This window comes from Notolepis coatsorum (assembly GCF_963971535.1).
Source record: "Notolepis coatsorum genome assembly, chromosome: 14".
NCBI classification, from domain to species: domain Eukaryota; kingdom Metazoa; phylum Chordata; class Actinopteri; order Aulopiformes; family Paralepididae; genus Notolepis; species Notolepis coatsorum.
In genome coordinates this window covers 51,196,628-51,224,470 of record NC_140178.1, presented here as the reverse complement: position 1 = coordinate 51,224,470, position 27,843 = coordinate 51,196,628, and the positions used below count along the sequence as shown (strand labels likewise).

The window sequence follows — 27,843 nt, the reverse complement described above, 5'->3', positions numbered from 1 at the left end:
TGTGTATGTGAATACATTTAGAATACAACAGGATCCAGTGGCTTCCTGGTAGTAAGGCAAGTTGGGGGCAGAGATAACAGCTGATGAGGCATTGAGTGGTTCAGACTTCTAGTCTTAACTTGACCTGCCAGATGGTCAGTTACACAAAACCATCTGGGAAGTCATCCTTTACAACTATTTGGAGTAGGACCATCACTTGGCAGAGTATCTTTGTCAATCAATGTCTTTGTCTCAAAAGACATTGATTGGTCTAAACCACTGTGTTTTGGGCACAAGTGCATAACTTGAAGCCTGACAAGATGGATTCTCGCATGACCTCATGATCTCATGAAGCCAGCTGCCACGCAAGATTAGGTAGTGTTGGAAATAAGAAACAAATCAAATGACACCAGTGTTACCCTTTAATTTGTATATATGTATGTATGTATGCTGTCATGGTACTTCAAGGCACTTTGGATAAAAGCCCATCAAATGGCATATGTTTTGGTCCTATATAGCTGAACTGGTGGATCGTGGCACTAACCTGGAAACCCAACTCACATTGTTCTGCATCTCATTCATATTAGAAAGGGAGGGGATGAGTTGCGGCGTCATCCACATTTTTCCGTATCTCCCATAATCCTTCACAGTTCTGGATCCTTCCAAGCCTGGTGGGCGGGACTGTGCTCTACTTCCTTTCCGTGGACCAATGGCACTGTGTCGCTGCCTGGCTGTATGGGGCGGGGCTTACCGGCCTGTTTGTCACATCAACACTGTTCCACACTGTCGCCTGGAAGATCAGCCACTTCCGGTGTGTGTGTGTGTGTGTTGTTTTGTGATACTGACTTGACAGACTGCCTTTAATGTGGGTTGTGGCCGATCCTCATACCAGAAAACACTGATAATATGGTTACTGGGTTAAGGTATGATTATGGTTAGGGTAAGGGGCATTGCATTGAATTTAAGTCGATACAATGTCCTCACAAGTATAGTAAAATGAATGTCAAAGTCTGTGCGTGTGTGTGTGTAACTGTATCTACAGCTCTAATGCTCATGCTCATCATGACACAGTTGTACATATGGACATTAGAACAAAGCCAAGAGGCTGGAGGCTAGAGACAGGCAGATGCATCGTGGTAATGAATGACATTGGTTTTAAAAATTCTTTATAAATATCACTTCACACCCTCTGGAAATAGATCAGATAGACTCACACACAAGCATGCACACATGCATGTCGTACACACACACACACACACACACACACACACACACACACACACACACACACACACACACACACACACCTAGTCTTTGTATGGATCTGACAGTCTGACATGTTATTTAGGTTCTGGGGAAAATTACACATGTACTCCTTGCCATTTGGTTTTGAAGTCTTCAGATGAACACTTATTGCTGGTTGTGATGTCAATGTGGTAAGTAATACATTAGCTTTGATTAATCAATTAGCTGTGCTTTTTTTTCTTTTTTTATAAATGTTTTTATTAAAAAAAATCAAAACATACATAGAACAAGACATCACAATACAGTAGACTTAATAACAGAGATACTAACAACAATAGCACTAACAATAATAACAACAATAATGACAGTAAGAATTAGCTGTGCTTTTTGTAACCAGGAAGGAACACTGCTTACCTTGGTCTTGGGGTAGCCAGGCAAGGAAGGGAATAATTTATCTAATGTTACTCCTACCAATGCAAGGGAAGAAGGTACTGGAAAATAATCCAAGTTTGATTCAGACTAGCTTCTTTGCAAAAAAACATAAGCCCCTTTGAACGATACATACCGTGTCCACTTTAAAAGATACATAATATTTAGATAATGTGCATTAAAATATTGACTTGAGGACAATTCATGGGTACAGAAAACACTGTCTACACACACACACACACACACACACATACACACACACACACACACACACACACACACACACACGTTGTCTCTCTATATGTCAATGCTAATTTGAGCCATGAACATCAAACATAAAGAGAGACTGAGGCTCCTACACCATCTCTTCGTTCCTCTCTCTCACTCTATTCCTCTCTTTTCTCCACACGATAGTCTTCTAAACAGACCCAACAAACACTGTCAAGTGTTGAATGACAGGACGAGGGTCAGATAGAAACATTGGTCCTCATTCTCGAACGTGTTCATAAGTACCTTTGTAAATATCTTGGTAAAAACTTCGTACCAACAGGTTTACGAAAATCCTCCTCCGGATTCCTGAACGAGTGAAACGGTCTCCGTAACTGGCCAAAATCTTCGCAGCTGGGTTCCCATGAATATAATGTCACTCATTCTTAAACTGAAATGCGCATTCTCGTTCATTGAATTCGCATACAGACACACCCCGCCAGCGAATGAGGCGTGTGCAAAACGGCGAGGGCCGTATGCAAAACAGCAGAGGTTCTGCATTGCATCTGCGCCATTGCTGATCCATTCAACAGGTAGCGCGGAAGCGATTTGCGACTGATCTCAAAATGAGATTAGATTCAAATGTATTGTTATTATACAGCACAAGTACAATACACCATCCCACCAGAGTGGATAAATAAATGCTCCATAAATAAATAAATACGTAGAGAAAATGCTTAGTGAGGCAGCCTAAACACGCGAGCACACACACAAATATTGTCGTATTTATTATCATTATAATTATTTAATTCCACGGATGTCTGTAGTCGGCAATCCCCAATGACTTGTCCCAGAGAAAGCTGTTGCCATTGGCGCACACCAATGGTATGTCCGACTTACGACTGACTTTTCGAGTTTGTAAATCCTACATAAATCCTACAACGAATTTACAATACAAAGACGCTTAAGAATGCAGAATACGTATCGAGTTACGAAGGAATTCCTTGGTAACTTTTACGTATTTCCGTTCGAGAATGTCATGGAGGGTAACATTTGGCCCAGGGGTTCTACTTTGGGCAGCCCTGATTAATGGTCATAAACCAGATATGAACTGATGATATCATGGATATGTAGCATGCTAGCCCACTGAGCTAGCTCAATGCTCAATGCCTTTGTGTTCTCCTGCAACATCTGTCTTTCTCTGTAGGAGAGTGGAGCAGCAGTTTCACATGTGTGACAGAATGGCCATCTACTTCTTCATCGCAGCCTCCTATTCTCCCTGGTAAGTGTTTGTCCTTACTGTATGTCTGTGTGTGTGTGAGAGTGTGTCTGAAAGAATAATATATGTGGGGAGTGCAGGGGTCACCGGACTGGAGTTATCTTCTGAATAGCTTTTGTTTACTCCACTTTTATGGCTATAAAGTGACATTAAGTAGGTAAAAAGTTAATTGTCGAACAACTAGGAGTAGCGGTACTGCTTAACAATGTGTAGAACCCATGAGGGATGCAGTACGTCATTCTAAATGTTTTATTTGGGTTAAAACAGACATTTCGCTAGGACTTTTTTTTAAATCTTTTTCTCCCTCCTTTTCCCTCTGTTTTTCTCCCATCCCAATGTTAGTCGTTATGCCAATTCCCAATCCCCTTCCTGGTCACTGCGCACCTACCCCCTACAGTCGGTCTGGGAGAGTGGAGGCTATCACATGCTTCCTCCGACACATGTGTAGCCAATCAACCGCTTCTTTTCACCTGGCAGCGCGGACTCTCACTGAGAGGGTGTAACATGTGGAAGGATCACACTACCCCCCTTAGATCCTTTCCTCGCTGAGCAGGCGCCCCGACCGAACTGTAGGAGTCGCTGTTTACAACGACCAGGACCCACCCACCAGCTTTCCCACCCCTAACACTGCCAATTGTGTTAGTATGAACGACCAGCCAAGCTGGTAGCAACGCCGAGAGCTGGGCTCGAACCCAGTATCTCCTGCGTTAGTGGCGAGCGACTTGCCCACTGCGCCACTTAGCCGCCCCAGCTAGGACCTTCTCCATACATTATGTCAGACAATGACATCACATCACACCTAGTGACCGAAATGTCACTCTTTTTATGAAATGTAATTTCACCCATGGTTTATGACCAGTGTGCTTGTGTACTTTTTTTTAAAAGTAGCTAGTCCTCTGTACTACACTTTGATTCGCCTCCCACAAATGATACACAGTACATACTCAGAAGATGTGTACTGTAGGTGCTACAGCCACTTGAACAGGATGCTGGTTCCCGGCTGTATATGTGCCGCCACGCTTTTCTCACTTCAAATCACAGCCGGGCAAATTAACATAGAATGAAATTCATTTTTGAATCTCCCGGGCGACGGCATGTCATGTCATTTAACTTGACTTACGCGGAAGCATTTTATATTATTACCTAAACGTATTTGTCACTTAACCCCAAAGTTATTGAAATGGTCCAACTTCTCAATTCAATGGAGAGTCTGTTTAATGGGTGCTGCCATGATGAATTGAATGTGACTCGGAGTGAAACGTTTATTTTACGTTCTAATCAAGTTGGATTTCAACAACTTCAGAGTGAGTGTTTTGACAAATAAGTGGCCCGGATTTTATGTGTAGGTCATACAAAATGCTTCAGAGTAATTTAAATGAAATGACATGACGGAGATCAAAAGTTAATTTCAGTCTATGTTAATTTCCCTGGTTATGATATGAAGCGAGCAAAGCGCAGTGATACAAATACAGCCGGGAAGCAGCAACTTAACAGTATGTAGTATGTAATAAGCATTATACTTAAGTGAAAGTATGGGTACAGTCTCAAAATCAAGTATCTGGTAAAAAACCCACTTGAGTAAAAGTAAAACAGTTTCTACTTTTAAATGTACTTAAGTACTAAAAAAGTAAAAGTACTGTAAAACCTTTTTTATGACTATTCTTCTGATAGCAGGTGTTTAATCAAAGATCCCCGCTTTCTAGTCTTGCACAAGGACCAATCAGCATGGGTATGGGCGGGTTAACTTTACATTGATGGGGATTTGATTGGCTGTTTTTAAATAAAGTGTAGCCACAGGATTAATAATATTAACGTTAGTTCGGCCAGAGAAACAAATATACTAATTAAAATTGTTGAGATTTGTACTTTGTAGATCTGCATTTTAAATGTAAGGAGTAAAAAGTATGTTTTTTTCTTCTCTGAAATGTAATTGAGTAAAAGTACAAGTATACAAACCTAATAATACTCAAGTAAAGTACAAATCCCCCAAAACAGTACTTAAGTATTGTAACGAAGTACAATTACTCAAGTACTTTACACCCCTGGTAATAAGGGAAGTGTCTGTGTGTCTCCAGGCTGATGCTGAGGGAGCTGGGTCCCTGGGCGTGTCACATGCGCTGGATGATCTGGGTCATGGCCTGTGTCGGGTCCACATATGTCTTCTTCTTCCACGAAAAGTAAGAGTCTCTCTGTTTTTCAAGCATTTATATCAACGACTTAGAATAAGGAGCAACCATATAAGGAGTATAGTGTCGGGGGAGGTAACATTCTGTGACATCATTATGATTTTACTTCCTGTAGGTATAAGCTGGCGGAGTTGCTAGGCTACGTTGCCATGGGATCCGTTCCAGCTCTGGTCATCCTGTCGATGGTATGAACCCGACACAGTTTGTCTTTTCATTCAGTTTATTTTTTCAGCCTCTATTCTCAACTCTTTTACCGAAATGTATCATTAATTTAATTGACCTATCTCAAACCCTGCCCTCTTTTTTGTGATTGGAGGATCTAGAAAAGAGGGCAGGGTTTGAGATAGGGCAATAGTCTAATGTTGAGAGAGAGAATTAAGATTCACATTGTGTCAGACCTTATAAGGGAAGTTTGATTGATTGTAGCCACGCCCCCTTTGAGATGATGTATGCCCCCCTAAGTCCCGCCCCCTTCTCTGATTGGTCGATGATTCAAGGAGGCTGGACATCCGCTTTCGGAGGGGAGGGACATCCGGTTTCGGAGGGGAGGGACATCCGGTTTCGGAAGAGGAGGAGTTATAGGGGGAGGGACTTCCGGTTTCAGAATTTTCAGATTTACCTTTTTTTCAAAATAATTTTTTTTTTTATCTTTATTTTTTTTCAAAATAAAAGTTTTTTTTATTTTCAGAATAAACATTTCAGAATGTATGTGTAGGGGAATATTTTTAAGAAAAATACAATGTGTCTATCTTCAGAATAAATTTATGTGGACATAAATAAACATTTCAAATATGTATATGTTCAGAATAAGTGTCTGTGTAGGGGAATTAAGTTACAGAATGTGTGTGTGTGTGTGTGTAGGGGAATTAAGAAAAATACAATGTGTGTTCAGAATAAAGTTTCAGAATAAGTGTGTGTGTGTGGAGGATTTAAGAAAAATACAATGTATTTGTGTATTCCTCTGTGTTCAGAAAATGGATTCTTGGAGAATGCTTTCTTCCAAGTGGTTGCCCAATAGCCTCTCTGTCAAACTGAATATCTCTCTGTCAGTTTGCTGTTTCTGAGTAGACTGCATCTCCACTCTGAAGGCTATCTCCCTCTCTGTCACATTCTGAAACACTAGACTGTTTCTCAGTAGACTGAATAACTCTCTGTCAAACTGCAGCTTCTCTGAAATGACAGCCCCCTTCGCTGTCACAGAAGGAGGCGGGAGAAACGAAAGACATCCCCTCTTTTTTCTGTATGCAGGTCCTGTCACTTCCAGTAGATTTACGACCGTGTACGACTTCCCCTGTCTGTAGAAAAAACTCACGGCCCCCATGGTGTGCGTGCGTGTGTGTGTGTGTGTTTGGATAAAGCCAGATGCATGTTAGGGGAATATTTTTTAAGAAAAATACAATGTCACAATCTTTAGACACTTGTGTTCAGAAAAGAAAACTACAAATGTAATGTGCCTATATTATTGATTCTTGGATAAAGACACAATCTTTAAGCAATTGTGTTCAGAAAAATACAAAGTGTATAGGTTCAGAAAATACAAATGTATTCCCTTAGTGATCTTTGGGTGTCAAAGTGAACCATTTCATTAGCCTGCAGGGGTCTAGGGTTTGAATGTATCGTTAATACGGTCCTGTGAAGCGTTTTATTTAAAATAGATTCTTTTAAAAAAGGATGCATTACATATATTGTATTTTTGTTCACATTAATTATTACAGTTAAAGCTATATGTGATAGCTTAAAGAGCTGTGCTGAAAATATAAAGTACAGAAAATATCTGTCTGTGAGGATCTGTGTGTGTGAGGGGTGTGAATAGGACCCTCTTAGGTGTTAAAACACCCCATGATGGCGTGAAGTTTAGGGGACATGCAGACTTAGACTAAAACTCTGTAGAACATTATACTCATAGCATATTTTTAGTTCACACAATGGATGGGTTCACAGGAACATAATCTGACCAATGCATAACTAACCTTACAGTCATGCATTTGTCCTAATAAACTAACCTACACTATAACATGCAGCACTTTGATGAATATTGTTACACAGCTGACTGAGTTGTAATACCAACTATTTCACAGTTTGGGACACAGTGTTTACAGAGAAGCTGCAGTTATTATCTCTTATTTCGTAAAACTAATACAATGTATTAAGATATAAATGTACCCTATACTCGAGTCTTTGACAAGGTTAAGAGAATACATGCCATAGAAAGACTTTAGTCTTGTTTACATCAGAGTCACCCATTTTCAATTCATCATGACATACATGACATACAGATAGACAGTACTGCTACATCCATACATTTAGGACATACCAGATTGCAAATACACCAGTGTTTGTGATACAAAACAACAAAAATAGTTCAGAAAATATGTATGTGTCTGTCCAAGCTGTTTTAACTGTTTCAATAGGGGTATTTCATCTGTCTTAAATTAATAAATTAAGACTTATTGGTAGCACTTTATAATAACACCCTGTTATAATACATTTATAAGGTATTTGTAGATAATGAACTAATCATGAACAAACCATTTATATACATTCATAAATGATTATTAAATCATCTATAACTATATTTGTATAACATTTACAGATTAGTTCTACATTATTTATAACTCATTATCAACATTGTTTGTACTTGATTTGTTCATCATTAAATAATGTTGTTGTGTAGTAACACATTTGTAGATGCTTTGAAAAATGGATATGAAAAAACGACTATAGTGTATCTCCATTTATTTTTCATGTTCAACAAATGATTTGTTAAGACATTCATAAAACATTTATAAATCATTTGCAGATGCTATCGTGGGGGCCAATCTAAAGTGAAGCCTATTCATCATTAACAAGTGTCTAATACAGTTAATTATTTGTTTACTTTTTCATCACATGTTACAAATGTTGTAGGCAGCTTTCGGATACACCCTTCTTTGTGACATCAAACAGTGACAGAATTAGGACTAAAGATAAATGCTATTTTATTAACATATAAAATACATGTGCATGACATATAGTGTAACATCGGGGGGCACTAGGACCCAGGAGTACCCTGGCCAGGTAGAGTTCTGTTGTGGAAATAAAAGTCGTCATAAACCCTTGGTGATGCATGAAATGAATATAGCTTTGGATACAGTCTTTCACAGTTAAAAGTGATTTATTATCATATTCTGCAGAATACAAATGGTGACAAGTCAAGGCAGAGCACACAAAATGTTGCACAATTGAATGAACATTTTAATACAGTTCATATAGAGTAAAAGTGGGCATGGTAACATGATAGTGTTTGATCCAATCACATAGATGACAGCGGTTGTCATCCAATCCAATACATGCACGTTAAGGAAGTCCCATCTAAGGGAAAGCAGTGGTGTAATGTTTACACAGGGCCAATACAAGGGGGGTACAAGTGTGCCATGTCATCTTGAGGTCATGATGACAAAGGCAGTGATAATAGTGGTATGATTCTGAGGGGCAGACAGGGTTTATAGAAATTACTTCGGGGCACATGATAATACAAAGGTGGGGGGGGGGGGTAGTAGTGGTGTACAAGTTGGGGCCAGTCAGCTTGTGCAAACAATGGCTTGTTTGCATAAGCGAACCTTTGCACTAGGTTTTGGGACAGACAGAGTGTTTATGGTCTGAAATCAAATATATCTAATTGTGAATTTTGTACATTATAAATGAGATATCATACATAAATAATTTTCCCTCACAGTATCTAGAGAGGAAGTCTCACGCGAGCGAGACTTGACGTCACGTCTGTTGCCGTCTGTTTGAATGGAAGCACAAGTTATCCATGCTGCGTCTATACTTTTGCTTTTAATAAGGTATGAGCAGGTTAAACACCTTTTTTTGTTGGTAAATCTATTCCATCATTTCCGACCTACAAACAACTCTTATGCTAACGTTACATTTGCAATGTGTGCTCAGTGATGATGACACGACACAAATAATTATTACTCTTGTGTGTTGTGTCGAACAAATGTAACGTTAGCGGCCACCACATCTACACGAGCGTCTACACAACATAAGAGTTGTTTGTAGGTCGGAAATGATGGAATAGATTTACCAACAAAAAAGGTGTTTAACCTGCTCATACCTTATTAAAAGCAAAAGTATAGACGCAGCACGGATAACTTGTGCTTCCATTCAAACAGACGGCAACAGACGTGACGTCAAGTCTCGCTCGCGTGAGACTTCCTCTCTAGATACTCTACCTGGCCAGGGTACTCCTGGGTCCTAGTGCCCCCCGATGTTATACTATATGTCATGCACATGTATTTTATATGTTAATAAAATTGCATTTATCTTTAGTCCTAATTCTGTCACTGTTTGATGTCACAAAGAAGGGTGTATCCGAAAGCTGCCTACAACATTTGTAACATGTGATGAAAAAGTAAACAAATAATTAACTGTATTAGACACTTGTTAATGATGAATAGGCTTCACTTTAGATTGGCCCCCACGATAGCATCTGCAAATGATTTTATAAATGTTTTATGAATGTCTTAACAAATCATTTGTTGAACATGAAAAATAAATGGAGATACACTATAGTCGTTTTTTCATATCCATTTTTCAAAGCATCTACAAATGTGTTACTACACATTAAACAACATTATTTAATGATGAACAAATCAAGTACAAACAATGTTGATAATGAGTTATAAATAATGTAGAACTAATCTGTAAATGTTATACAAATATAGTTATAAATGATTTAATAATCATTTATGAATGTATATAAATGGTTTGTTCATGATTAGTTCATTATCCACTAATGCGTTATAAATACTTTGTAAATGGTATACAAATATAGTTATAAATGATTTAATAATCATTTATGAATGTATATAAATGGTTTGTTCATGATTAGTTCATTATCTACAAATACTTTATAAATGTATTATAACAGGGTGTTATTATAAAGTGCTACCGACTTATTTTTGGATATAGATCCCTTCAAAGCATGAATGTCCTTAGACTGTATCAATGCTAGGCCTACATTTATAATGCATTTATAGGTCAATTACCGCACGGTTCAAACCTCAACATCACAACAAACTTATATGTCACAGTACCACTGAAATAGCACAGAGTTTGGGGAAAAGGCCTTCATGTTCTCTGATAGCTAGGTCTGTAATGGACTTTAAAAAAAACTTTGAAACTGCATCCCTTCACTACCCTATCTGATTTTAAAGTTCCAAATTAAGGGTATTTAAAGAATGAGACCATTCAATATAGTTTGCTCCACCTCAAATGTAACCCCAGGGCCCACTTTGCCTTCTATGTATGTCTCAGGCTGCTTTTTGTGTATTTTTAGGTGATTGTTGTTGCTGTCATTCAGGGGCCAGGTTTAGCTCGGAAAAAAGGGGTTGATGATCTCAAATGACTACATGGTAAAAGGTATAACAACTTTCGTGAAAGAATTGGAACAGTGTTACACAAGAGTAAATCAGACATAATATTTGCAAACACTATAGTTCTAAACACTGTATTACAAAATCTTTGTATCTACTGTAGACAATATGCAATTATATCATTGTCACCTGAAAACATGTTGCAGGATATTTAGCAGAAACTATGGTAAATGTACTTTGGTGCATGTAAAAACATGAGTTTCAAGTTTCTTTAATAGTTGACATACAGAAGTACAGAATACTTTTATACAAAATGCTTCTTTCTGCTACGCTCCAGAGACTGTGCTAGACAAGAGATAGTATGAAATAAAACAGTATAACATGTAAAATAGAAGTAAAGCTAGAAGTCACGTAGACACAATGTTCGATACAGAATAGAAGTAACAGAGTTACCATACAATATACAATATACTATGCAATACTAATATACAATAATATATAGTACAAAGCAGAAATGGGGTGAGGTACAATTTAGGCATAATTTACAGTAAGGTGTACACAGGTAAGGGGTGTAGTGCAAATCCATTACCAATAAATATAAAGTGTGTTTAGGTGTTCTAAAGTATGGAGAGTGGGTGCTGCAATGTGTTGTTTGTTTAAAGTGTGTGTGTGCGTTTGGATGTGTGTTGTGAGTGCATTTGATGGTTGTTGCATAGTGTTATTCTTCCTTATATGATAACACATAATCCTATTGAATTCTGAATTTCTTGTTTATTGGTTGAGTGTCAATTATAAAACATATCAAATCATGAAACTGACCGATACAGCTAAAATAGACGTTTACTCAATGATAAGGTAAAAACAAGGTGCTTCATTACAAATGTATTTTAGAAGTCTAGTAAAATCAAACCCCAAAGATCTCCTACGTATTTTCTTTAACCGGTTCTAAGATACAGTATACAACAAATACATTTCTGAACTACATTACAGAACAGTGTCTAGTTAAAATAGTTTTTAGCCACACTAAATATTTGTGTAATATACCCAATATTATGGACCTGTATTACAAACTACAGTTACACACAGCATGAAATATTCAATCAACACAAAAGTGACGGTCGAAGAAAACTCAAGATATTGTATGAGGTGTTTTTAAAAGGGCGAATTAACTATTTTTAGTAGATTGAATCATTAGTCAGAAGGATCTCTGCATGTAGGAGGATAATGCTATTTTCTCAGGGGGTTGACATATATCACCCCCCACGACACCTCACTCCATTGTAAGACAAACAGCTTTGGTGCTGTAATTACAGTGATTAGACTTGTTTGCCTGTTTTCACTTCTATCAGGATGTAAGGGGATACAAAATCTATATAATAATAAGCTGTATACCAACTGACATGCAAGAATTGCAACTCAAAAAGGGGTCACAGCTGTAAGCAGACTTAGCCATAACGTATGCATAGATAATGTGCACAAAAGAGTAAGACAGTAAGTACGCAAATAAAATCAGCATTAAATAATCTAGATAAGGTCTAGAACAGGGGTGTCAAACTCATTTTCACAGAGGGCCACATCAGCATTATGGTTGCCCTCAAAGGGCCAAAGACTGTATAAATGTTAATGTAATGTAAAATAAATGTAGCTACTCATTTACATATTGTTAAACATGTTGTTTCTGTATTTATTACTTATTCAAGTTATACATATTGCATATGCATTTGCATAGATGTAAAAATATATGTTAGATTATGTTATTTTAACAAATAATTTTAGTTTATCAGAACCCCATATTACTCCATTAATCAATGATCAAACCATTCAAGTAAATAACAAAGAAGAAGATCATCAAATACAAGCTATGACATTAAGTTTGTTCAAAACCTTTTTGTCACAGTCAAGAGGGGCAGAACTAACAACTGAGCTGCAAAGAACACGTGGGACAGATGTAGCAGATGTTACAAAAACAAATGGCTACACACAACCTTGCAGAGGCCATACATCCAACTAATGGAAGATAGTTTAATTAACTTTAATTAACAGATTGCAGAATGGGTACAGCTCAATACACACAATTGTTAAGGGGATGCAGACCAGAGAAAGACTTTCGACTTGTTTACATCAGGGTCCACCATTTTCAATTCGTAATGAAATTGCTATTATGTGTCTGCATGAACACACAACTGTAACTGTACTCAAAAATAACAATATAAGGGTTGTCTCTATATTGGTCAAGTTTTGGGTGGGACTTGTTTGCGTCCCTACAGCTTCTTATTCAATTGAGCGAGATGCTCGGTTATGTCACACAGCCAGTTTGCATCTGACAGTTCAGACAATATTTCTTCAACCCTTTGTTACCTATTCCGCCTGGATCTTTTTTGTATTTTGGGCTGTAAAATTGTCAAAGAATATCTGAGGAGTAAGTGCTTTTGGCTTTTTTCCTTTGTTACTTCATCAATACCTCAGATGTTCAACATACATGTATGTGTAAGAATGTGTAATAACTAAGGCTGTCAAAGTTAAAGCTTTAATAACGCATTAACCCACAATTATTTTAACGCCGCTATTTTTTAACCCAAGATTAATGTTTAAAAAAATATATATATTTTTTTTTTGCCCGAGCTCTTGGGGGGCCACATCAAATGACGTGGCGGGCCACATTTGGCCCGCGGGCCATGAGTTTGACACCTATGGTCTAGAACATTAAAATCTATTATTTCTTGGTATTTAGTATAGACAGTTTGTATTTATATCAATGTCATATGAAAACATGGATGCATTAGATTTAGCGGAAACTAGTTTCCATCTGTACACAGAGAACATGATATCACATAATCCTAGTGAATTCTGATTTTTATTGAATGTCAATGTTACACATAAATTATAAACATATCAAATCATGAAACTGACCGATACAGTTAAAATAGACGTTTACACACTGATAAGGTAAAAACAATACAGATGTATTTTTTAGAAGTTTAGTACGATCAAGCCCCAAAGGTATTTTCTTTAACCTGATCTAAGGTATATTATACAACAAATACATTTCTGAATTACTTTGCAGCATCTAGTTTTTTCAGGTGCAATAAGAAAGCCCCCTGAGTTTTATGCTCTCAATATTTCGATATGCATTAAATCCTACAGTTACACACGATAGGAGATATTAAAACGGCTCAAAGATGATAGTTCTAAGACAAATACATTTTAACTCACTCACCATAGGTGAGTTAGTGTGTAGTATGGCTAACATGTATGAAAGTAACATAAAGCCGTTATTAGAGTTGTTGATACAATATTATAATTCATAATAATTATGCAGAAAAAGCAAAATGCACAGTATTACCGGCGGAGGTTGTTTGATCTTTGTCCCGATGATTGAAGGAAATTCACTTTAAGAACCATTTAGCATGAAACATCTTAAAACAAAGATGTATTTTATACATCAGTAACCATGAAAATAATGCAATGTTAGGTTTTACCGTCATGGTCACAGATAGGAATGTATCCAGGAGGGGGTCCTTTATACATCAGTAACCCTGGACATACTTGTGAAGTCACAGATAGGAATGTATCATTCACATTCATTTATCCAAATGTACTCAGTTTGTGTGAAATTTAGTCTGCGAAATTTATTGTGTAGCAAAAACATTTCATATTGTTACAGTGATGGTCTGGTTGATAGCTACATTGTCGACATGTCTTATTTCTACATGAAAGTTATGCATCGTTCACACAATAAAGATGCTGTTTGTGAAAAAATAATGTATAATATCTGGACTGATTCACAGTGCCCTAGGTAGCGATACACTATACCCCGTTACAATATTATTTTATATGAAACACCTTAAAACAATGAGGCATTTCATTTATAATATCAAAACATGGAATTCTTATGTAGAATGATGTAAAAAGAGTTCTAGTAATATATTTCACTTTAAAAACGTGTACAAAAAAGATAAATATCCGACTCCTGCTATGGGAATTACACCTTTTCTATACATAGCAAATGTTATGGTATGTTTTATTGTAACTGTTTGACTGTTTGGTTGTTTTAGTGCAACACTACTGTCCGCAACATTTAAACCATGAACCATTGAAAGGGTCTAGGGTTATCTCCTCAACACTAGGTCTGAGGTGCATTTTCGTCCTATTGATAGGTTTTTACATACCTTTGCAAGAATATGTATGACTGTGCTGCATTCATTTATTTTAAATTTGTTGTATTTCAAGTTATTTTTATCTTATTCATGATTTATTGTGATACTTCTTCTTGAAGTGTTTAAAGAAGATGTGTTTGTCCCAAGGGTACATTAATGTATGTATTGTAGGACCTTACAAATAAATGATTTGATCAAGGTCCTAACAAATGGTAAAATGTTTTCATGCACTACATTTAATAGACAGTGATGACATTTTTATCCAAAAAAGAGACTTAGAAAAGGGGATCAGCAAACTCTGCAGGGGGCATTATTATAATATATTAAATATATTAAATATATTAAATAAATATACATATTATAAAAATGTATTAAAGAATATTGCACATCATGCTGTAACCTTTTTTATCAATAATATAAGCGTGGATAACATTGATAATATGGTTAATATCTAAAGTTTCTAAACACTTATGATTTTTCAGTTTAAAAGCCGTAACATCCACTATTACCGTGTATAAGCATAACAGGTGTGCTCTGTTAAAATTACCATTCATATGATCTAAAATAGTAACTAAGCCGTTTTCAGATAGAAGACTTTCATCCTTTGAGAGTGTCTCTATCATATATTGCCAATTATTTAGCAAGCCTTTCTCTCTCACAAGCTTCAACATATTTTCAAAAAGCCTTAAGCGCACGCTATTGACATTCCCGGTTACAGTGTACACGTCGGCATCGTTGACTTTATTAGCTATAGCATGTTTTAAAAGCAATGCGATATCATAGTTTATAAAACTCGTAATACAGCTGGTAGTCCTGCTGAAGAAATTCCCCATTTCCTATGCTACGATCCTGATACTTTAAACAACAGCTGATACTTCAAAGTTTCTGTCAAAGACTGATAGAAATGTCTGAAGAAATATGGTAGCACCATTCGCATGACGACAGGGTATGGTTAAGATAGGGTGGGTATGTATGTCTAGATCAGGGGTGGGCAATTATTTTTCCCAGGGGGCCGAATGAGCAACTGAAAATATGTTGGAGGGCCGGGCCAAAATTCCAAACTCAATTATGCATAATATACATTTTATTTCTATATAAAAAGCAGTAAATGGCATTGTTTTGACCCCTGGTAAGAGTGTATGTTATTATTTGGCAATTAAAATGTGAGGCTAGCTTTCAAAAATATCATTTATTCAAATAGAATTTATTTCCAAAATGATAAACAAAATGTGAAACATTAATAACAAAGGGCATTTTGAGTTTCATATACTATTGAAACAAGGATTTTCTTAGCTTTCTAAAGACATCACATCATCTTATAGCAAAAATAAACAAGACATGTCACTGAACTGTGTAAAAAAAAGTGTCCCAGTTTTGTAGCCTTTTTTACTTTACATGCCTATATTAAACATTTAATGTTTTCAGAACTGTGCAAAAAAAAGATCAAGTTTCCCATTTTACTTGTTATATTTCCACATTTTAGTGTTCTTCAGTTCTTTTTTTTTTCATTCAGTGTGAGAAATCCAGTCTCTGTTGAGCTTTAACAAGTCCATCAAAGTCAGGTTGCATGTCTGAGGTGGAGCTGCGAAGCACAGCTGCCAGATGTTCATCAGTGAGAGGATCTGTACCTGGACTTGGTAAACGTCATGACTGAGAATGTCTGTTCACATATGTAGGTGGATCCAAAGAGAACCAACATCTTCTGAGCATGTCTCCTCATGTTTGGAAAGTTCTCCTCCTTGAGAGCAGAGTAGAACTCTAACAGTGATGCTGACTTAAAGTGCTCTTTCAGTAGTGAATCAGACTGCAGGTCAATGAGTTCAAGCTGAACAACTATCAACACTGCAGGTAAAGGGAGAGGAAACCAGCTGCATTTCATCCTCAACCTTTTTGAAATCTTGAAAACGCCTTGAAAATTCATCATGCAGTTCTCCCAACATGGATGAGTACCTGTGCCGGTGATCAGCTGATGGTTTGACTTCTTTCAGGGTTTTCATGTGTTTGAGATTGTTGCTGCCTAGTTTCCTTGAAATTAATTGCAACTTTGTCATGAAGGCTTTCACATGGCTATGCATTTCATGAGCAAAAATGCCCTTGCCCTGCAGTTGTGTGTTCAGTAGGGATGGGTACCGTTCACATTTGAACCGATACGGTACCGGTACCTGTGAATCGATACCGGTACCCAACAGTACCTTTCTTCTGTACTTTAGTCTCTAAAAATTTAATCTACCTACCTCAGTTGTGAAAGAAAAATCCAAACTTCAAATAACCACACTTTCGACCGTTTTCGGCTTGCCCCGACTGCTTTGTTGTTGAATCAAGTCAAATCCTAGGTAAGCGTATATTGTGCGTGTGAACGTTGACATGAAAAGAAAAAAGTTAAAAAAAAAATATATATATATATAATTTTATTTTTTATTTTTTTTATTATCATGTAATCTTTCGCGGGCCGGTCAGAATCATCCCGCGGGCCATATCCGGCCCGCGGGCCGTACAATGCCCAGGTCTGGTCTAGATGAATGTATTTCTGTATGGGGGCGAAGCTGCGGACGGGTCTGTATGACGCTATATAGGCGGTCAGTGTTGGATAAAAACCTATATATTTAGAGAGTTCCCTCTTAGAGAGACCCTAGAAAAAAAGAAAATGGCGAGCAGTCTAGCTACATCTACTATACGCACGTCAGCCCGAGTAGCGCATTTTAAGTCCGAGTTACTTGCACCATCCAAATTTGGTAGCATGTTTTACACCGAGATATGGCCCCTCAGGGATGGGGTCCTCGGATTCTGTTATGATGTTAAATTTGAGAGAGTTGTCTTCTACAAGACCCCCTTGGAGAATTTCCAGGGTGCTGGAAGAAGATCTGAGATAGACCTATCGGAGAGTGAATTTTGGCAGCTAAAAAAAGCTTCGTATGAGGCTATGGATGGATTAGTGGGTAGAACGCTTAAGGATGGGCATATATTCACCCTGGTAATAAGCTCAATAGACTACGGGTATGTGTATTACGGGCGGATATCTATAAAAAGTACTCTGGCTTTTGGTGTAGAGACTAATCTAACCATCTTCTCAAGGTTCCTTAATACAAGTCATGAGTATATCCTCTTCTCAGTACCGGTACCGGCCTGGTTAGAATGTCTTCGGACTTGCGGAATGGTTACTAACGAAGGGGTTAAGGTGAGGACAGACCTGGCATATTTTAGAAGAAGGCTCCTTCCAGCCGACGATTCAGAAAAGATGGAGTGGGAGTGACCCAGCGAGGGGGCGGAGGATGGGGCGTGTCAACCCTAAATCCTCCTTTAAAAAAGACTTACAATGCATTTGTACTTTTAGATAGAAATCATGACTTTCTCCCCAAAAGATCCTTCTAACTCTGCATTGGATACACAAACAAGCCTGTCCCCATTATATACGCCGGACAAAATTAAGACAGTACCCTTTGGCGGGTATAGTTTCATGGACCCTCCTTCACAGCAACCAAACTTTGCTTTCTATGTGAGACACAGGGAAGATCCTTCTAAGCATGCATCGGATACACTAGCTCGCCTGTCTCCACTATACGCTCGAGACGAGGAAGTTGAGACATTACCCGTAACCCTGTATGGTTCAACTAAAACTATATTTTCTCCCATCCCAATTTCGTATCATCCAATTCAACCCTCCCCTGTCACGAATGCTGTTTCTTGCCTCCCACAAGCCGGCTGCAATGTGGACTAAGTCATACATAGCACAAGTCCCCTCCGGTACTTGAGGTAACAGCAGTCGCATCTTTTCACCTGCGCAGCTCGATCTCTCAGTGGCGAGGAGTAACGCGTGGGAGGCTCACGCTGCCCCCGACACTTCCTGATTCTACTGCGCAGGCGCACCAACCGACCTGTAGGAGTCGCTGTCCACAACGCCCGATCCCCACCCATCAGTTTCCCACCCCCTAATACGGCCAATGTGTATTAGTATGAACGACCAGCGCCTTGCCCACTACGCCACGTAGCCGCCCACCAACTAAAACTTTTTCATTGCAAAGCCTCCTAGACACCCCTAGGACTAGTTACAGCCCTCTTTCAACGATTTGGGAGACTTCATCGCCGGATTCATCACCGCCAAACCCCGTCAGGTGTATGGATCCCCCTCCTCCTAATAGCCCCTGGTACACCCCTCTTACATCAGAATCTGATGTATTCCACCCTGACCCCGAAGAAATACCTATCGTTGATGTAACCAACAAAGCATCATCACTGCCATCCCCCGCCCGGGGTATGGTTAACACTTTGATCGCCGGGGTTAAATTCATAATTTACCATCCCTCGCCAGCCCTATTTAACATGGAGAAGTTCCCCTTCTTTGCAGGGCTATAACTTTTAAAATTTTATTGCTAAATTGACATTACTATGGCTCATTCAACGTCTTATATCTCTTGTTCAGGGTGTAGCAACGTTATACTTTTTCATTCACATATTCATACTAAAATACGGTCTAAAGTATAAGTATGTTTTTATCATTTTCTGCAGCTTTCTCCAGAACTTGATTTATAGCCCTAAATGCATTATATTGATGATCAAATACAGTTTGGTAGGAATCTGTGCGAGATAAAAAATTTCAAATGGACGTACTTCTAGAAGTTACTACGTATGATCTGATGATGACCGGATGGGGGGGGGGGGTCGTTTATAATTCCGTGGGCAACGTTATATCATTCATCTAGTGTGGGTGATATGATCATTAGAGCAGTTAGTATAGAAGACATTACAAAATAACGCTGAAACTCACCGTAGCTTCCTCTCGCCGTTGGGAGATGAGCGTGGAACAGAATTTTTTCTATTATGGGAAGTCGAAATATCCGATCCATTTCCAGGTTGTATAATAGTATATACGTCCAAATCATGTTGTTTATCGAGTTATTGGTAACGGATCACTATCCGTCGTGATCAGCTCGAGTCCTGGGACTATTACCGAGTGATCGGACCAAATTGAAATGAGCACCAGCTTCCACTTCCTGTTTCTTCCCTGGGCGATCCGCCGATCGGCCACCAGATGGCGCTCTTGAACCGTTAGAGAGTTGATAGGGGCTCACCAGTACATCTCATGTCTCCGGGGGAGAAATATGATTTCGATCACAGATTTTTGAAATATTGATATCAAAGACGCTGTCCAGCGTCTTCGGCAGAATGAGCATGGCGGGGAATGACGTGTTCCAGCGTCAACGGCGATTAAAGTGTTAAGAGACTGTATCCTACTAGAAGAAAACCCTCCAGTTCCCAATCGAAGTAGCTACTCTTAAAGCCTTAGTGACCGCAGCGGAGCTGTCAGGATAATTGTACATCGATGGGTAAACGGGAATGTCAATAGCGTGCGCTTAAGGCTTTTTGAAAATATGTTGAAGCTTGTGAGAGAGAAAGGCTTGCTAAATAATTGGCAATATATGATAGAGACACTCTCAAAGGATGAAAGTCTTCTATCTGAAAACGGCTTAGTTACTATTTTAGATCATATGAATGGTAATTTTAACAGAGCACACCTGTTATGCTTATACACGGTAATAGTGGATGTTACGGCTTTTAAACTGAAAAATCATAAGTGTTTAGAAACTTTAGATATTAACCATATTATCGATGTTATCCACGCTTATATTATTGATAAAAAAGGTTACAGCATGATGTGCAATATTCTTTAATACATTTTTATAATATACCCAACTGCGTTTTTTTCTACCTCAAGGTGTAATAATTGCTTTGAATAATTTTAAGTTCCTCCTTACAGTTATAGATGTTTAAAAATAAAAAATATTATCCAGTTGTGTAACTATCTTCAGGTCTGGGAAGTGGGGTCCCTTTAAAGGGGAACTATTTTACTATTCCTAGCACTATTTGGGCAACTTTACACAATTCCTGTGAGTCTATTGAAGACATCTGTAAGTTTAAAAAAAAAAAAATGCATTGGTTTATATAAGTACTCAAAACCATAATTTTTCAGCCTCCGGATTTCAGGCTGTTATGGCCTGGCTCCGCCCATAAGCACTTTGAGTGAGTGTGAGAGTGTGAGAGTGAGTGAGTGAGTGGGAGAGAGAGAGAGGGAGGGAGAGAGGGAGAGAGAGAGAAAAAAAACTCAGCGTGTCTCCGAGAGAGAGAGAGAGAGAGAGAGAAAAAAAAACTCAGCGTGTCTCCGAGAGAGAGAGAAAAAAAACTCAGCGTGTCTCCCAGAGAGAGAGAGAGAAAAAAACAGAACTGTGTAAACACGCAGCGCGGTGTTGGACTTCCTCGAACGAGAGAAGGAGAGGGAGACACACAGTGTTTACAGTTCTCTCGCTCTCCCTCGGCTAGCAGCTAGAGGGGGGCGGGTGTTATTATGCAAATACGCACCACCTGACGTCCCGAATACGCTAATTTTCAGATGACTCACTTGAGGGAGGGACATTATTGTGAGAGGAGAATTGGAAGAATGCGCCAAATCGAGAATTAGAGACATAGATCCTATTACTATAAGTCCACATATCTAGAAAATGACCCTAAACACTGGAAAAGGTCATTTATAAGATAGTTCCCCTTTAAGACTTCGAAATGTCAACACTGCTATTTAAACAATACCACTACCCCTAACAGCCAGAAATGTAGGCCCCCTGCAGAGTTTGCTGATCCCCTTTTCTAAGTCTCTTTTTTGGATAAAAATGTCATCACTGTCTATTAAATGTAGTGCATGAAAACATTTTACCATTTGTTAGGACCTTGATCAAATCATTTATTTGTAAGGTCCTACAATACATACATTAATGTACCCTTGGGACAAACACATCTTCTTTAAACACTTCAAGAAGAAGTATCACAATAAATCATGAATAAGATAAAAATACCTTGAAATACAACAAATTTAAAATAAATGAATGCAGCACAGTCATACATATTCTTGCAAAGGTATGTAAAAACCTATCAATAGGACGAAAATGCACCTCAGACCTAGTGTTGAGGAGATAACCCTAGACCCTTTCAATGGTTCATCCTTCTTAAATGTTGCGGACAGTAGTGTTGCACTAAAACAACCAAACAGTCAAACAGTTACAATAAAACATACCATAACATTTGCTATGTATAGAAAAGGTGTAATTCCCATAGCAGGAGTCGGATATTTATCTTTTTTGTACATGTTTTTAAAGTGAAATATATTACTAGAACTCTTTTTACATCATTCTACATAAGAGTTCCATGTTTTGATATTATAAATGAAATGCCTCATTGTTTTAAGGTGTTTCATATAAAATATAATCGATCCACTATACTCCCTGTAACGGGGTATAGTGTATCGCTACCTAGGGCACTGTGAATCAGTCCAGATATTATACATAATTTTTTCACAAACAGCATCTTTATTGTGTGAACGATGCATAACTTTCATGTAGAAATAAGACATGTCGACAATGTAGCTATCAACCAGACCATCACTGTAACAATATGAAATGTTTTTGCTACACAATAAATTTCGCAGACTAAATTTCACACAAACTGAGTACATTTGGATAAATGAATGTGAATGATACATTCCTATCTGTGACTTCACAAGTATGTCCAGGGTTACTGATGTATAAAGGACCCCCTCCTGGATACATTCCTATCTGTGACCATGATAATCACGGTAAAACCTAACATTGCATTATTTTCATGGTTACTGATGTATAAAATACATCTTTGTTTTAAGATGTTTCATGCTAAATGATTCTTAAAGTGAATTTCCTTCAATCATCGGGACAAAGATCAAACAACCTCCGCCGGTAATACTGTGCATTTTGCTCTTTCTGCATAATTATTATGAATTATAATATTGTATCAACAACTCTAATAACGGCTTTATGTTACTTTCATACATGTTAGCCATACTACACACTAACTCACCTATGGTGAGTTAAAATGTATTTGTCTTAGAACTATCATCTTTGAGCTGTTTGAATATCTCTTATCGTGTGTAACTGTAGGATTTAATGCATATCGAAATATTGAGAGCATAAAACTCAGGGGGCTTTCTTATTGCATCTGAAAAAACTAGATGCTGTTATGCAAAGTAATTCAGAAATGTATTTGTTGTATAATATACCTTAGATCAGGTTAAAGAAAATACCTTTGGGGCTTGATCGTACTAAACTTCTAAAAAATACATCTGTATTGTTTTTACCTTATCAGTGTGTAAACGTCTATTTTAACTGTATCGGTCAGTTTCATGATTTGATATGTTTATAATTTATGTGTAACATTGACATTCAATAAAAAATCTGAATTCACTAGGATTATGTGATATCATGTTCTCTGTGTACAGATGGAAACTAGTTTCCGCTAAATCTAATGCATCCATGTTTTCATATGACATTGATATAAATACAAACTGTCTATACTAAATACCAAAAAATTATAGATTTTAATGTTCTAGACCTTATCTAGATTATTTAATGCTGATTTTATTTGCGTACTTACTGTCTTACTCTTTTGTGCACATTATCTATGCATACGTTATGGCTAAGTCTGCTTACAGCTGTGACCCCTTTTTGAGTTGCAATTCTTGCATGTCAGTTGGTATACAGCTTATTATTATATAGATTTTGTATCCCCTTACATCCTGATAGAAGTGAAAACAGGCAAACGAGTCTAATCACTGTAATTACAGCACCAAAGCTGTTTGTCTTACAATGGAGTGAGGTGTCGTGGGGGGTGATATATGTCAACCCCCTGAGAAAATAGCATTATCCTCCTACATGCAGAGATCCTTCTGACTAATGATTCAATCTACTAAAAATAGTTAATTCGCCCTTTTAAAAACACCTCATACAATATCTTGAGTTTTCTTCGACCGTCACTTTTGTGTTGATTGAATATTTCATGCTGTGTGTAACTGTAGTTTGTAATACAGGTCCATAATATTGGGTATATTACACAAATATTTAGTGTGGCTAAAAACTATTTTAACTAGACACTGTTCTGTAATGTAGTTCAGAAATGTATTTGTTGTATACTGTATCTTAGAACCGGTTAAAGAAAATACGTAGGAGATCTTTGGGGTTTGATTTTACTAGACTTCTAAAATACATTTGTAATGAAACACCTTGTTTTTACCTCATCATTGAGTAAACGTCTATTTTAGCTGTATCGGTCAGTTTCATGATTTGATATGTTTTATAATTGACACTCAACCAATAAACAAGAAATTCAGAATTCAATAGGATTATGTGTTATCATATAAGGAAGAATAACACTATGCAACAACCATCAAATGCACTCACAACACACATCCAAACGCACACACTCACTTTAAACAAACAACACATTGCAGCACCCACTCTCCATACTTTAGAACACCTAAACACACTTTATATTTATTGGTAATGGATTTGCACTACACCCCTTACCTGTGTACACCTTACTGTAAATTATGCCTAAATTGTACCTCACCTCATTTCTGCTTTGTACTATATATTATTGTATATTAGTATTGCATAGTATATTGTATGGTAACTCTGTTACTTCTATTCTGTATCGAACATTGTGTCTATGTGACTTCTAGCTTTACTTCTATTTTACATGTTATACTGTTTTATTTCATACTATCTCTTGTCTAGCACAGTCTCTGGAGCGTAGAAGAAAGAAGCATTTTGTATAAAAGTATTCTGTACTTCTGTATGTCAACTATTAAAGAAACTTGAAACTCATGTTTTTACATGCACCAAAGTACATTTACCATAGTTTCTGCTAAATATCCTGCAACATGTTTTCAGGTGACAATGATATAATTGCATATTGTCTACAGTAGATACAAAGATTTTGTAATAGTGTTTAGAACTATAGTGTTTGCAAATATTATGTCTGATTTACTCTTGTGTAACACTGTTCCAATTCTTTCACGAAAGTTGTTATACCTTTTACCATGTAGTCATTTGAGATCATCGACCCCTTTTTTCCGAGCTAAACCTGGCCCCCGAATGACAGCAACAACAATCACCTAAAAATACACAAAAAGCAGCCTGAGACATACATAGAAGGCAAAGTGGGCCCTGGGGTTACATTTGAGGTGGAGCAAACTATATTGAATGGTCTCATTCTTTAAATACCCTTAATTTGGAACTTTAAAATCAGATAGGGTAGTGAAGGGATGCAGTTTCAAAGTTTTTTTTAAAGTCCATTACAGACCTAGCTATCAGAGAACATGAAGGCCTTTTCCCCAAACTCTGTGCTATTTCAGTGGTACTGTGACATATAAGTTTGTTGTGATGTTGAGGTTTGAACCGTGCGGTAGTTGACCTATAAATGCATTATAAATGTAGGCCTAGTATTGATACAGTCTAAGGACATTCATGCTTTGAAGGGATCTATATCCAAAAATAAGTCTTAATTTATTAATTTAAGACAGATGAAATACCCCTATTGAAACAGTTAAAACAGCTTGGACAGACACATACATATTTTCTGAACTATTTTTGTTGTTTTGTATCACAAACACTGGTGTATTTGCAATCTGGTATGTCCTAAATGTATGGATGTAGCAGTACTGTCTATCTGTATGTCATATAGGCCCTGATGAATTGAAAATGGGTGACTCTGATGTAAACAAGACTAAAGTCTTTCTATGGCATGTATTCTCTTAACCTTGTCAAAGACTCGAGTATAGGGTACATTTATATCTTAATACATTGTATTAGTTTTACAAAATAAGAGATAATAACTGCAGCTTCTCTGTAAACACTGTGTCCCAAACTGTGAAATAGTTGGTATTACAACTCAGTCAGCTGTGTAACAATATTCATCAAAGTGCTGCATGTTATAGTGTAGGTTAGTTTATTAGGACAAATGCATGACTGTAAGGTTAGTTATGCATTGGTCAGATTATGTTCATGTGAACCCATCCATTGTGTGAACAAAAAATATGCTATGAGTATAATGTTCTACATAGTTTTACTCTAAGTCTGCATGTCCCCTAAACTTCACGCCATCATGGGGTGTTTTAACACCTAAGAGGGTCCTATTCACACCCCTCACACACAGATCCTCACAGATATTTTCTGTACTTTATATTTTCAGCACAGCTCTTTAAGCTATCACATATAGCTTTAACTGTAATAATTAATGTGAACAAAAATACAATATATGTAATGCATCCTTTTTTAAAATAATCTATTTTAAATAAAACGCTTCACAGGACCGTATTAACGATACATTCAAACCCTAGACCCCTGCAGGCTAATGAAATGGTTCACTTTGACACCCAAAGATCACTAAGGGAATACATTTGTATTTTCTGAACCTATACACTTTGTAATTTTCTGAACACAATTGCTTAAAGATTGTGTCTTTATCCAAGAATCAATAATATAGGCACATTACATTTGTAGTTTTCTTTTCTGAACACAAGTGTCTAAAGATTGTGACATTGTATTTTTCTTAAAAGATATTCCCCTAACATGCATCTGGCTTTATCCAAACACACACACACACGCACACCATGGGGGCCGTGAGTTTTTTCTACAGAAAGGGGAAGTCGTACACGGTCGTAAATCTACTGGAAGTGACAGGACCTGCATACAGAAAAAAGAGGGGATGTCTTTCGTTTCTCCCGCCTCCTTCTGTGACAGCGATGGGGGCTGTCATTTCAGAGAAGCTGCAGTTTGACAGAGAGTTATTCAGTCTACTGAGAAACAGTCTAGTGTTTCAGAATGTGACAGAGAGGGAGACAGCCTTCAGAGTGGAGATGCAGTCTACTCAGAAACAGCAAACTGACAGAGAGATATTCAGTTTGACAGAGAGGCTATTGAGCAACCACTTGGAAGAAAGCATTCTCCAAGAATCCATTTTCTGAACAGAGGAATACACAAATACATTGTATTTTTCTTAAATCCTCCACACACACACACACTTATTCTGAAACTTTATTCTGAACACACATTGTATTTTTCTTAATTCCCCTACACACACACACACATTCTGTAACTTAATTCCCATACACAGACACTTATTCTGAACATATACATATTTGAAATGTTTATTTATGTCCACATAAATTTATTCTGAAGATAGACACATTGTATTTTTCTTAAAAATATTCCCCTACACATACATTCTGAAATGTTTATTCTGAAAATAAAAAAAACTTTTATTTTGAAAAAAGAAAGATAAAAAAAACATTTATTTTGGAAAAAGAAAATCTGAAAATTCTGAAACCGGAAGTCCCTCCCCCATATAACTCCTCCTCTTCTGAAACCGGATGTCACTCCCCTCTGAAACCAGATGTCCCGCCTCCTTGAATCATCGACCAATCAGAGAAGGGGGCGGGACTTAGGGGGCATACATCATCTCAAAGGGGGCGTGGCTACAATCAATCAAACTTCCCTTATAAGGTCTGACACAATGTGAATCTTAATTCTCTGTTGAGGTTGAAATAGATGTCGATGATTTTATTTAATGATGTAGGCCTAGACTTTGAAACAACAGAGATATTGTGAGCTTAAAGGGGCACTTCACCAAAAACAATGCTGATTTATTTTGGACATTAACACATTGGACGCCAGACCCGAGATAAGTCGGGTTAACTCACCATCGCTTGAGCGCCAAACCTGAGAAAAGTTGGGTTTTGGTCGTTATTTCTTTTATTCGCTATTTCCATTCATAATCCATCGTTATCATTGGGAATGGGTCTGAGATCGCAAACATCCAATACCGCCGCCTAATGCCTTGCGGCCGGTATTGCACATCCTTGGGATCTCTCTGGCTTGGCCTGTACGTCGATTTAAAAAGTCCGGTCCGGGTTTTCCTTGTTGGGCAGGAGTAACGTTTATAACTAGTGCTGTCAGGCGATTAAAAAATGTTATCTAATTAATTACAGGATTTGTAATGAATTAATCTAATTAATCGCATAACCATTTTATGCCTGATATTCTATAATCATATTTAAAATGGCATGTGTCCGGATGGCAGAATTAAGTACTGTATCTACAAAACCTTCTGTTTAATCATCTTCCATCTATTAATTTGCTTAGATTTTTCAG

General features: G+C 37.5%; 1 protein-coding gene across 1 annotated transcript in view; it reads left to right on the top strand.

Annotated features, from left to right (window-relative positions):
- Positions 1–27,843, top strand: part of mmd2a (monocyte to macrophage differentiation-associated 2a) — a gene marked incomplete at its 5' end in the record, with an annotated part of 74,929 nt that overhangs the window by 42,256 nt on the left and 4,830 nt on the right. The window contains 4 exons of the mRNA XM_084328229.1: positions 630–790; positions 3,068–3,142; positions 5,215–5,316; positions 5,441–5,510. Of these exons, the coding sequence (XP_084184355.1) occupies positions 630–790; positions 3,068–3,142; positions 5,215–5,316; positions 5,441–5,510 (408 nt within the window). The remainder of the gene's footprint in view (positions 1–629; positions 791–3,067; positions 3,143–5,214; positions 5,317–5,440; positions 5,511–27,843) is intronic.